We start from the raw sequence: 12,703 nt of genomic DNA, 5'->3' as shown, positions 1-12,703 counted from the left end.
AGGTGTTTGGGACACAGCTAGGTGGTCACTCCTGGCATGCGCCACTGAACACAGCGCCGTATGGAGACTTCCTCTGCTGCAATTCTCTCGTGACACTTCCTCTGCAGAGGAGCCACGTTTAAAACTGGGGGGGAAGGACACAACTGCGTGTGGACTTTAACCAGAAGCATTCTCGAGCAATAAAATGCAGGATGCTCAAATTCAAACTAGTATCAGTACAATTCAGTTTTAACCCCATTTAACCCCATTTTAATCAGAAGAATTAATCAATTAGTTTTAACTCATTTAATCAGATGAAAAAGCAAAGAATACGTAGAAAATATTTCCCCCTCGTGTTTGGCCCCTCGTACAAAAAGTAGTGCCATGAACAATAAACGGGTGTTTTATGTGGGATAAGGATCTGGTGGGTTTGGATCTTTAAACCACAAACTCAAACAAAAGGGAAGGGCAGGTGAAAGAAAGCCAAGGGCTGTCTGCTTTTCCCTAAGGAATGACCCCTTCAAAAGATGCCATCCCTTTGACTTTCATAGCCTCTTTGACTCTAACCTGTCAAGCTGTGATCTCTTGCCAGAGAAAGATATCAAGTACTTCCTATGTGATTAGTTTTCTTCAAACTAATTTATTCTGCTAATTCTGGAAAATAATTATTCAAACTCCTGACGCTCTTTAGGTAAAATTCAACCTATCTAACTGGTATGAAAAGCTAAAACCTTGCCAAACATTAAAAAGTTAAGCAGTCTTAAGGAAAATTGGGAAAATTTATCAAAACAGCCTTTGTGATTTTACACTACCAATACCAATAGGGCCCATCTCACTCTGAGATGAAGCAAAACTTCAAAAAGAATCATAAAATTGTTTGGGTTGGAAAAGACCTCCAAGATCAGAGAGTCCAACCCTCATCATAAGACCACCATGGCCATTAACCCATGTCCCAAAGTGCCATGTCCACACATTCCTTGAACACCTCCAGGGACAGTGACTCCACCATGTCCCTGGGCAGCCTGTTCCAATGCCTCGCCACTCTTGCAGGAAAGAAAGTTTGCCTGTGATCCAAACTAAACCTCCCCTGTCACAAATTTAGGTCATTTCCTGTTGTTCTATCACTGGATACTTGTGAAAAGAGATGCAGGTGACTATTATTTCACAAACTCTTAAATGTAACACATACTGCTCTGGTTCACTGTATTGCATAGGAGTGGCCATAAGCCACTGTCTCCATGCAAAACTTAAATTGCTTAATATGATAATTAAGAATTTAGATGCACCTTGGAAAGGAACATCTATCATTGGAAAAAGATAACATGAAGCAACTTTCACAGTTGCAGTCCATATGTAATCTAGTTATACAAGTGTTACAACTGCTGAATTTCAAGGGAGGCTTATGAAACAAAAGTGTTCTATTGTTCTGTTTGCAATATGTTAGAAACGATGCAATAAGGGGGGGGGAGGTGACAATTTTCAGGCACGCACAGCTTGTCCAGACATGGCTTATTACTGTCCTGCAACGCTAGGAACAAGCCTAGGTAACCCTCTGCTGCAACCCTGCCCTTCCTGCTTGAGTGAGAGCATGCAGGTGCCATTCCCCTGGTCAGAAGGCAGAGAATTCACACATCTGGGCTCACGTACCAGTTACCGCAGCATCCACGTCTCTACTTCTGCATCTTCTCTGCTGAAATCCTCGGTTTCTTTGGTCTCTGTGAAGTGAGATTGGTCTGTTACTGGAGTACCAAAGCAAATGAAGCAGCAGAGGCATTCCAGGGACTTGTCCAATGCTGTAGTAAAGATAAGGATTATTAAATAAACCCAACCAAATGGCAGATCATCAGTGACAAGATCATTGGCAGTGTTGGCAAAATCTCCACTCTAAGTAGTTTACATTGAATATTTTAAGCAATGTTATCACGCTTAATGTTTCAGTCAGCAGCAAGTACACTTTAGATGATAGGGTTTGTCCAGTTATCCAGGTTACAATAGGCCTTCCCTGAGAGCTGGGAGTGATCTAGCAGACCTAATGACTGTAAAGAAAACATGATCTTGATGTTTTCTACAACCAAATGATTAATTACAATCTCCAAATTAGTAAGCAAACTATTTGGAATAGGAAATACTTTTTTTCTCTTATACTCTAAGGTACAATTCTGTTGTATGACTGATACTGCTGATCCCAGGCTTCCAGTATGAATCAAACTTGCCACTGGCAGTGCCAACAGGATTCCAGCTGCTGAGATATAGAAGAGCAAGATAGGAAATTTGTAACCACAGGATGTTAGGGGGTGGAAGGGACCCAAAGAGATCATTGAGTCCAACCCTCCTGCCAGAGCACGACCACAGAATCTAGCACAGGTTGCACAGGAATGCATCCAGATGGGTCTTGAAGTCTCCAGAGAAGGAGACTCTACAGCCTCTCTGGGCAGCCTGTTCCAGTACTCTGTGACCCTCACAGTGAGTAAGTTCCTCCTCATGTTGAGGTGGAACCTCCTGTGCTGTAGTTTATATCCATTGCCCCTTGTCCTGTCACAGGGTGCAATGGAGAAGAGCCCGTTTCCTCCCTCTTGACACCCAGCCCTCAGGTATTTATAAACCTTTATTAAATCCCCTCTGTCTTCTCTTCTGCAGACTAAAAAGCCCCAGGTCTCTCAGACTCTCCTCATAGGGCAATGCCCCAGCCCCTTAATCATCCTGGTAGCTCTCCATTGCACTCTCTCAAGTAGATCCCTGTCCCTCCTGAACTGAGGAGCCCAAAACTAGACACAATATTCCAGGTGAGGTCTCACCAGGACAGAGTAGAGGCAGAGAACCTCCTTCAATATGATGGACACCTCTTAATGCACCCCAGAATACTCTTGGCCACAAGGGCACACTGCTGTCCCATGGGTAACTTGTTATCCACCAGGTCCTTCTCCACAGGGCTACTCTCCAGCAGATCCCCCAAGCTTAAAACCATTCCTCCTTGTCCTGTCACTAGACAGACTTATGAAATAAAAGTCCTTCTCCATCTTTCCTGTAGGCCCCCTTCAGGTACAGGAAGGCAGTTGTAAGGTCCCTCCAGCCTTCTCCAGGCCGAACAACACCAGCTCCCTCAGCCCATCTTTATAGCAGAGGTGCTCCAGCCCTTGGATCATCCTTGTGGCCCTTCTCTGGACTCACTCCAACATGGGGGAAAAGAGTTTCAAGTTGGGTTAATTCCTTGATATGGTTCACGTGTTGCTACACTGGGCATGATTCAATGGGAACAAATAATATGAGACTGGTTAAGCATTTTCACTAGAAAATTGCACATCAAAACTGTGCCCACATACAGGAGGTTTTGCACTGTGCTTGGTGACTGACAAGCAGTCCTTCCTTTCTGCCAGCTCTGCAATAAAAGTAACCTTTGAAAGACAATGAGATGGACTTGAGGACAATCAGGTTTTAAACCAAGTGAAAACTAGTGTACTTGTTCACATTTCATGATCTGCCCATGGTTTTTAACCCATCCTAAGCAATGTATACATTTGGAGATGTGTAATGTGTATACATGAGAATATCCATCATCATCTGGATGTCTCTTAAGGGATTACCATGTGGACTAAAAATGACAGAACTCTGAACAACTTGGAGATTGAATCCCATATCTGTATGTGTGTGTACACACGTGATGAATGACTTTTTGTACTTAGAGTATCCAGGGTTGAACAGCTCTGTAAAGGAACATTCATCTTGAAGTCTGGAAATTCATGGGAAAAAAATTTAAATCTAATAATAAAGCAAGGAAAATGAGCATCAAGCTTAAGTAGAACAAGAAAATAGATACACTACAGGCTAAAGGGATGAAAAAACACTAAAGAGCTATTGTTTCAATAAGACAGACACTTAAAAAAAAAGAAAGCAAGGGGAATCAAAAGGGGGGAAAAAATAAGCACAGGAAAATCTAGAAGAGAGATTAACTTTCTCAATATATATTCTCAGCAGACTGAGCATCCAGCAACCTACACTGCCCTCCATTTATCCTGCTGAGTTAAGTTCCAATGACTGACAAAGAATTTCAGCTACTTCAAACAAATACATTCTGGAAGAAACATTGGGAGCTCACACTAAGTGTCACATTGCATCCCAAACCCTAAATCCAAGAAATGCGTAGGTTACTCTTGAAACAGATCACTTACCTGCAGTGAAATCACAGTCCTTGCTCCACCCTCGACATGCTCATGGTAGCCAACTTAGAACTCCAGAGAAATGACAGTTTGGGTTTTGACTGCCAGTCTTTGTTGTTCTTGCAATTACACAAAATACAAGACTAAGGCTGATTATCAACTTTAATGAAGCAGTGCCGATGCAGCAATGATTATTGACCAAGTCTTACAAGAAGTATCTTAAGTTTTAATGACAAACGCTTTCTGTGTCCTTTCAAAAAATAGGAATCACCTTTACTGTTTGCACTCGATGGCATTAGGACTCCTCCTGTTTTCTTTTGATTTAGTATTTTTTCATAGCAGAAATGAAACAAGAAATCTGCACATTACAGAAAAATAAGTAAACACCTTGTCAAAAACTGACAGCAATAAGGAACTGTTGTTGGAACCGTGGACTCTTGTTAATAAACAACAGCTACTTACCTCATGGCACCTGATTCTTCCAAACATGTATCAGTAACATTCTCAATATTCATGGATCCTCATGCACCTGAATTTGGATTCTTTTGGCCAAGAGTGTGTATTCAGTGTGCTCTTATGCCCTTGGTGTCACTGTGTCCCCTTTCCAGAGACAGAAAGAGAAGAACATAACTGTCTCTCAGTAGTACGGAAGGCTGATTATGGAATACATACGGAGATCACATCTCAAATACAAAGAATAAAACATATCCCTTCCTCTAAGTAACCATTCCTTCCTTGAGAATCCTCACACTAGGAGATTATCCATACAGTAGTTTAGATGAAGTATACTAAATGGAATAAATGTCACCTGATTTTCAAACGGGAGTGTTCATGGAAGAATTATTACACACAAACAGATATTTTTAAAGGTTTATCTGATTTAACCTTCTTAACTGCTATAGACTGAGATGGGAAGAGTAATGAGCCAGACCTTGCCATGCAGGGTAACTGCAGTACTTAAGTCTATTGACTAATAATGTGAAGACATCTTAAGAAATGCAAGATTGGTATCTTCATGGTGAGTAATATGACCTAGATATATTTGCCAACCAGACTGCAGATCTATACAGAACACTGTCACACAAACTTGCAGCAGCTGATCCTGTTAAGAGTGTTCTCCATTCTCTATGCTAATTGCTTTAAACAAGCTAATTTAAACAATGATCTAGGAGAGGGAAAATATCTCTTTACATGAAAAGCTGGTGCTGCAGTTGGCAAAAGATGAATCCTAACACAGTTCCTAATTCACATAATAATCACCATAAGGTATTAAAAATTAATTAGCTACAGTGTTCATGAGACTTTAAAAGGGGACAGTAAGTAGAGTTTGAACATAACCTTAGAGGTAACTGATGAAAGAGAACAAAACTAAGCACATGGTATATACACACACTATAAGAAGGTGAAAAAGCTTATTCACCTCCTGTAAAATATGGGGGAAATGTAGTTTTTATTAAAACCCCCTGCTTTTATTGGGGATGAGGAACTCTACTTCCAAAATTTAACTTGCCCTTTGTCTTTTCAAGAAATTCAAACACATTATACTGGGCTTAGTGCAGTTTGACATTATGCTTCTTTCAAAAGTGTTGTTACAAATGGGCTAACTAGTCTTACTCTACTCTAGCAAAAGTCTCCAGGTACAGAAAAACAGTGTCAAATATTTCCAGGTACCCAGGGCTCCTCCTGTTCTTCACATTTCAGGCAGTTTTGTATCTTGTTAAGAACCGCTAGGACTGCACTTGCTGTAAAGTAGTTTTGCTGCCTTTTCTACAGCTTTTGTTGTTTTTTTAAATCTAACGATTAACTGATGCCAAAGAAATTCTAGAAGCTCAGTATCTAGTTAAACACTTGCAATTACAAAGTGGCCAACAGCCTTTTTAGCAATCTGCCTGTCTTTAACTGAGTAGTAGCTGAAAGCCATCAGCTCAGGTGAGCAGCTGCTGCTTCTGAGAATAACAGCAATAGGGCTTAAGGAGATGTAATTTCTACCTTAAAATTTTGGGTTGGAGCATACAGAAGTTCCCAGAAAATAGTTCCAAATAAAACAGTGAAAATAAGTGACGTTTCTTGTTTCAATATTTAATCCAAGCAGACACAGACAATTTAGAAAATTATTCTATTGCATTAAAGTTTTATATAGCATTAAAGTTTTATGAACATCTTTCCTTCAGTGTGTCATATATTCATATTTTAAAATAACTTCGCACCGTCCTTTGTGCAACTACATGCTAAAAATCTGAAAATGCACACTTAACACTAAACAGCACAAAAAAATACATTCTGTATCCATTCATATGCAAATTCAAAACATTTCACTTGGCAGATAAACAATTAAAAGTTACTTAAAAAAAAAAGAAAATCATCAGAGACTACAAAAATGCGCACATAAAAGTCTTCCCTTTTGGATTTTTAGTAAAATACTGCTCTGTATAAGATCTAATGAAAATCTCCAGTGCTTACAAAATACTTTTTATCTATGAGAAAAAAAACAATGTTTAAGTTTGTATCTGTATGAATGAAACAATCGACTTGTTAAGATAGAAAACTGAAATCACAGGGGAAATGGCATAGGTCAATGCAGATGTCACACCTACCAGGACATGTGAAACTGTAATGAACTGGGCACCAGGCAGTCAGCATCATAGCACAGATCACCCCAAAACCAGGGACTAATACAATCAGCAATTACAGAATGAAGCTAAATATACTAAACACAGCAATTCTACTTGAAGGAGGAGTGGAAGTCATGGGATGAAGTAATTAACAATCAAAATTGCCATGTTACTGGTGTTGAGAGTGTAGCATTCTCTGCAACCTTCTTTCTGAAAAACCTGCATACATTTGCTATCCAGGTATGTCCACATTCTGTGATGCAAGGATCTAAAGGAGTCTCCTCATTCTAAAGAGATCTTTTCTTTGACAGTGAAATAACTCATGTAGGCCATGGGGGACTGACATCTGTGTCTTGGTTACATTTTACATGAACACCTCTCAAACCTTGGCGTGTCAGCATCCTGTCAGGCACATGTTTCTAGTGACAAAACAGACAACTTTCCCTGCATGGAACATGGCCTCAAACCCTCTTGAAACTAGATGGCTGTAAAGACAACAATAAAATATTTTAAGACCATACATGGAATATTCTGCAAGGTTTGTGATCCTTTTTATAGGGCTTGTTGCTATTCTACAAATACTGTGAAGGCAACAACTGTTTCAGAGACAGCAGTATAAAAAAAAAAAAATTCTGTAACATAGCAACAATGTGAAACTTGGCTACACTAAGAAAGGGAGATAAAGAACAAGGCAGTGGAACTGAAAGTAGACTGCAAACTTGCAGATCCAACGTGAAACCTGTTTGGAGGCAACAAAATGAATGACTAAAGTATGCTTTATTTCTAAGCGTCCTAGGCTTTAGAAATAAAAATTAAAAAACCCCATAAAAATTCTGGAACTGATTTGAATAAAGAAGCAAAATAAAATGTAATCAACATCGGTAAGCAGCACAAACTGAGGTTTAAAATCTTCTTTCAAACCGAAGTCTCCTTATTAATGTCACGAAGAATGGTACCTGTGGGTTAAACATAGCATGGGGACTTCTGAATCTTCCTTTTTTCCCCCTCTATGTGAACTAAGCGATAGAACTACTTGTTTTACACCACAGTTCCCATGAAAAGTAAACCTAACTCTGACAGCCATTACACACAAATGGACATCTTTAAAGTCTGGCCATTTTTATAATTTAGAAAAAAAACCCAGGGTATCACTAGCATTTGAGGAGGCTCTGCAGATCTGCAGTCATGATCCATGGTATTTTACCATCTGAAAACAATGCAACTTAAAATGCTGCTGGATTAAGAATATTAATCATACTTTAACAAAGAGCTCTGTGCTTTGCAAATGTATTTGTTTTATTCAACACATCCTATGAATTAATCTCCTGGAACAAACTCTGCATCAGAAACCATTTTTTTGCCACTATACTTTTAGACATACAATAGTATCCACATTTTGAAAGTTGTAGAGTTGTTTTAGTCACACCAATTTGACTCATAAGGACCTGGAGAGCCAATATAAAAGTTGCCTTTAAATAATTTTTCCTTTCTGTCTTATTACACTATTTAGAAACAAGCTAGAATACAAAATGTCGTACTAAGCAATGTTAGATGCCCAACTTATTACTGCTCCATATCCCTCCCAAAAAGCACAGCAGTTCTGAATTAAGGTTGCCACTGTTATTGCTGCTTACTGTGTAGAGTATGCAAGCCACTGTGGAGAAATCTAGGCACAATGGATGGCATGGTTACCTTAATTCAGCATTTCCTGGCTTCTGCTAATTAATGTCAAATTCATTAAGTTTGAACATAACTTTTATAGGTTTTTTTTTTTGCAACAACCTGAAAATAATAGCAAATAAAATGCATTTCATTCTGTATTATATAAAAGTGGCTGGTCTTTTAAATAGAGTTTTCTGACTTTTTAAATGATAGAACATAACAGTGGGGGAAGAGTTGAAGATAAAATGCACCTAGCTACCATGTTTATTCTGAAGGTTTGGGTGTGCCAAAATTGACAGCCAGCTTTCTTGGCTTTCTCTTGCTGGAAGTGTTTGGTGTTGATTTGTTATGAGGAACGCTTGGAGTAGCCACATTGTCTTGAAATGAAACAGTGGATTGAGCAGCTGGAGGAGATTTTAAAGGAGCTGAAGAACTATCTTGCTGAATGTGGTCAGAAGACATTGGCTGTTCATTCTTTAGTGGTGCAGCTTGAGGGGAACTCTGTAAATCCTTCAGCTCAAAGTTTTTCTTGCTAGCAGCCCTTTTTTTAGTTACCTTTAAATCAAATAAATATTATTTAACAATGCATTCTCGAACAACTGCAAATATTCCACTTTTAGAAAACATGCATACATGTTTATACAATCACTTTCTAACACCAAATAGTGCTTCACAGTGGGGGTGTTGCTCAGTTCATCACGTAGGGACATTGTTTACAACAGCAGAACATTTAGACAATCTCACCTGCAGAGGTATAAATTGGTTGTGAGAACCGACTGGTATAGTTCCTGCGAGAGACGCATTTCCTGGGTAAGAGCCAGGATAATAATGTTTAGGCACCGGAGCTCCCCAGGATACCGGACCAAACATGCGAGACGATGGAGGCATCATATTGGCTGTGAAAATAAGGAACTATTAGTTTTTTCCCTCAAAAAAAAAAACACCCCAATGTTACTAACTCCCCAAGCCCAAAAAGTACCCCAACTATGTTTGCCTGCATGTTTTTTTCTTTCTAACAAAGCCTCATGTTCTTCGTATTTACTTGAAACTAGGTATGCATTTATTTATTTGTTATCAAAATAATTCCAAACAGTTCAGCTGTTACAGAACTACACCTGTATCACAGCAGAGTGTGTGTAATTCAGGATGTTCATATCCATAGCCAAGAGAACTGTGTTAGTGAAGAAGGTTGCAAGTTAGGTCATCCTGTTGAAGAAAGTCAGCAACACAGAAACTCTGGGGAAAAGAGATGTAGCAGCTGCTGTATGCATCGCTAGGATGCTACAATGGTGCTGATCCATTATTACTAGATGGTAAAGGGATTTCTAACAGAAAACAAAAAAAAAAGAAACCCAGAAGCTCCGCCAGGATCTCTGAGAGTTTTGGAGGGGTTACTTACTATGCTCATGTGTTGCAGTGTACAAACAGGACTGTGATGCAGCACTTCAGTGCAAGTTGGTTGCAAGCAAATACAAACATGAATGCATGGATAACCATTAATGATATGGGGGCAGGGGGAAATCCATGTAGAAAATCAAGGAAGAGATTCCTAACAAATTTGGACTGAGACTACCAGCTTTGTAAATACAGTTGTACTGATTAAAATAAACCCCCAAAAAAACTGTTTAAGACTGAATGGACAAATACCTTATTGAGGGAAAGAAATACTTGGGAGAAACATGACTGTGTGCTCATTTCATTTGCACACTAATGAGAAGAGATTTATGCACTGTTTTCAAAGCAGTTAAGACATACAACTGCATACACAAAGACCAAAAATGGGGCTTTCTGGAAGGCATTACATTTTCATATATAGAATCATTGCAATTTCAGGATATCACAGAATACATTGGACCCTCAAAGGTCATCTTGTCCACCTCCACTGCAGTCAGCAAGGACATGTCCAACTAGATCAGGTTGCTCAGAGGCCCATCAAGCTCGATCTTGAATGTCTCCAGGGATGTGGTCTCAACCACATCTCTGGGCAACCTGTTCCAGTATTTTACCACTCTCATTGTAAAGAGCTTCCTCTTAAAGTCCAAACTAAATCTGTCCTGCTCCAGTTTCAAAACCCCTTGGCCCTTCACTACAAGCCTTTGCAAAGAGCCCCTCCCCAGCCTTTCTGTAGGTCACCTTCAGATTCTGAAATGCAGCTCTATAAGAGCCTTCTCTCCTCCAGGCTGAACAGCCCCAAGTCTCTCATCCTGGACTCATATGAGAGGTGCTCCAGCCCTCTGAGCATCTTTGTGGCCCTGAGACAGTATCATGACAACATCTGAAATGTGTACTAGCCAAACACTTACCAGGGGGCTGTGCAAATACTGGAGGAATGGACCCAGGTGGTACAGGAACTCCCAGTGCTTGATAATTTGGTAACATTGGTGGAGGAGGCGGCAAAGGGAAATTTACTCCTACAGAACTCTGAAGAAGGAAAGGAATGATTACAAACAGGCACAGTGCAAGAGACAAACATATCAAAACATTCTTTTCATCCTCACCAAGCGCTGTAAAGCAAAAAGTGCAGCTTTCTCCTTTGCTTCAGCTTCAGAGTGACACTGTGGTCCATGAACCAACAAACCATTTGACAGTTTTATGTGACAAACTGTCATGGTCTAGAAAAAGAGAGAGAAGATTTTTGAGGGAACTGTTATTGCTGACAAACGTTATGAGCCAGGAACACAGGATTTGTTTCTTTTGGAAAAAGGCAAACAAAAGGAGCCAATGTTTAATTTAGGGCAATTGAAACAAAGTTGAGATCCATGACTTTTGCAGAAAAAAGGATTTTACCTGTGGTGTTTTTGTGAAAGAAAAATCTGGCTGTGACATTCCAGCAAGAGAACAAATATGACAAAGTTCAGAAACAGTAGACAGTGCAGGCTGTGGACAAGCAAAAGGGTGACCTCCAGTTTCCAATGCTGGTGTCTTCTGAGGGCCTCCAGTGCTGTAAGCCTTGTTCATATAAGCAGCTGGAGAAAACAAAATAGAAGGGAAAAAATACAATAAAAGCTGTATCAAATATTTCCTGCACTGAAAGGTAGCAACTTTATTGTAAGGGAGGGAAACAAAAAGCTTATTTTTTTCCCTAGTATTTCAATATCCAATTTACAAGATATTTTCAGATTTGAAGTAAAAACAAAGAAGATTTACTATACTATTATTTTGAAAATCAGTACTATACTGTATGTCAGTACTATTCTAAAATGTCACTACAAGGTGAAGCTCTGAACTATGAGATGATGTCCAAACATACCCATTTTTTTGGTTTGTCTATACTGTGAGGCAGCTCCATGGCAATCCTGTCTACTAGAAGGAGCAGGAACATCATTAATTTGGGTTTTCACTTCATTCCTTGTTTCCAGGTCTGAGCCATCTATCTTCAAAATCTCTTTGAGCATCTGTGTTCCTTTCTTTAAAGATAAAATAAAACATTCAGGGACATTATGTTATTCACATTTAGAATAAACTTTATTTAGAATAAACCATACCAGGTTGGAAGAGACCTTCAAGATCATCGCGTCCAACCCATCAACCAATCCAACCCACCCAAACAGCTAACCCATGGCACCAAGTACCCCATCAAGTCTCCTCCTGAACACCTCCAATGATGGTGACTCCACCACCTCCCTGGGCAGCCCATTCCAATGGGCAATCACTCTCTCTGTATAGAACTTCTTCCTAATATCCAACCTGAACCTCCCCTGGCGCAGCCTGAGACTGTGTCCTCTTGAACACTACCACTACCACACATAACACTACCTCTTGAACACTACCACTACCACACATAACACTACCTTCTTACTTAGCTCCCCAAATATCATAGTAACAGCACCTGAATTTTTGTTCTTCCTATCAGTTATATCTTAGCAAAGCACAGATAGCAGTGTCATAGCACAAACAAATGTATTTGTTAATTGTCTTTGGGAATGGCTAAGTAAAAGCTCATCAATATATTTTAAAAGACAGTATGAGGTTTCATGGAGTTTCTATAAATAGGAGCACTGATGCTAAGGCAGCAGATGGTAAATTACAATGTAATGATTCCAGTAGTATACAGACCATAACAAATGATTGTGGTGACAGATGTTCTTCATTTTTAGCTCTTGTTTCCTTGGAGTAAGTCTGCACTTCATTTTCTTTGGAAATTTTCAAAGAAGCTAGAAGGTTTTCAAGTTCATTGTCCTTCTTAAAACACATTAAAAGAAAAAAGGGGCACATCAATTTAGTATATTACAAGCAGGTACAAGAGAAAGGGTATATTAGTTTGAGATTAATTTTATGCTCATTCAGGACTTTTTA

At 39.4% G+C, this 12,703-nt stretch overlaps 1 protein-coding gene across 10 annotated transcripts in view; it reads right to left on the bottom strand.

Moving 5' to 3' along the window:
- XRN1 (5'-3' exoribonuclease 1) overlaps positions 1-12,703 on the bottom strand; it is a 45,376-nt gene that overhangs the window by 2,102 nt on the left and 30,571 nt on the right. The window contains exons 37-45 of one of the 10 annotated variants that reach the window (XM_068145227.1): positions 12,464-12,589; positions 11,658-11,814; positions 11,195-11,373; positions 10,906-11,019; positions 10,711-10,828; positions 9,152-9,303; positions 4,596-8,962; positions 4,146-4,491; positions 108-1,694 (exon numbers count right to left, since the gene is read on the bottom strand). In XM_068145227.1, coding sequence (XP_068001328.1) covers positions 8,672-8,962; positions 9,152-9,303; positions 10,711-10,828; positions 10,906-11,019; positions 11,195-11,373; positions 11,658-11,814; positions 12,464-12,589 — 1,137 coding nt within the window. In that variant the 3' untranslated portion in view covers positions 108-1,694; positions 4,146-4,491; positions 4,596-8,671. Of the gene's footprint in view, positions 1-98; positions 1,773-4,145; positions 8,963-9,151; positions 9,304-10,710; positions 10,829-10,905; positions 11,020-11,194; positions 11,374-11,657; positions 11,815-12,463; positions 12,590-12,703 lie in introns of those variants that run through there. The other 9 variants (XM_068145222.1, XM_068145224.1, XM_068145230.1 and 6 more) reach the window with 9 other exon arrangements.

Source organism: Melanerpes formicivorus, unplaced genomic scaffold, assembly GCF_026170545.1.
Source record: "Melanerpes formicivorus ecotype bairdi unplaced genomic scaffold, bMelFor1.0.p_v2 SCAF_12, whole genome shotgun sequence".
In the NCBI taxonomy this organism is placed as follows: Eukaryota; Metazoa; Chordata; class Aves; order Piciformes; family Picidae; genus Melanerpes; species Melanerpes formicivorus.
This window is presented reverse-complemented; position numbering and strand designations above follow the sequence as displayed.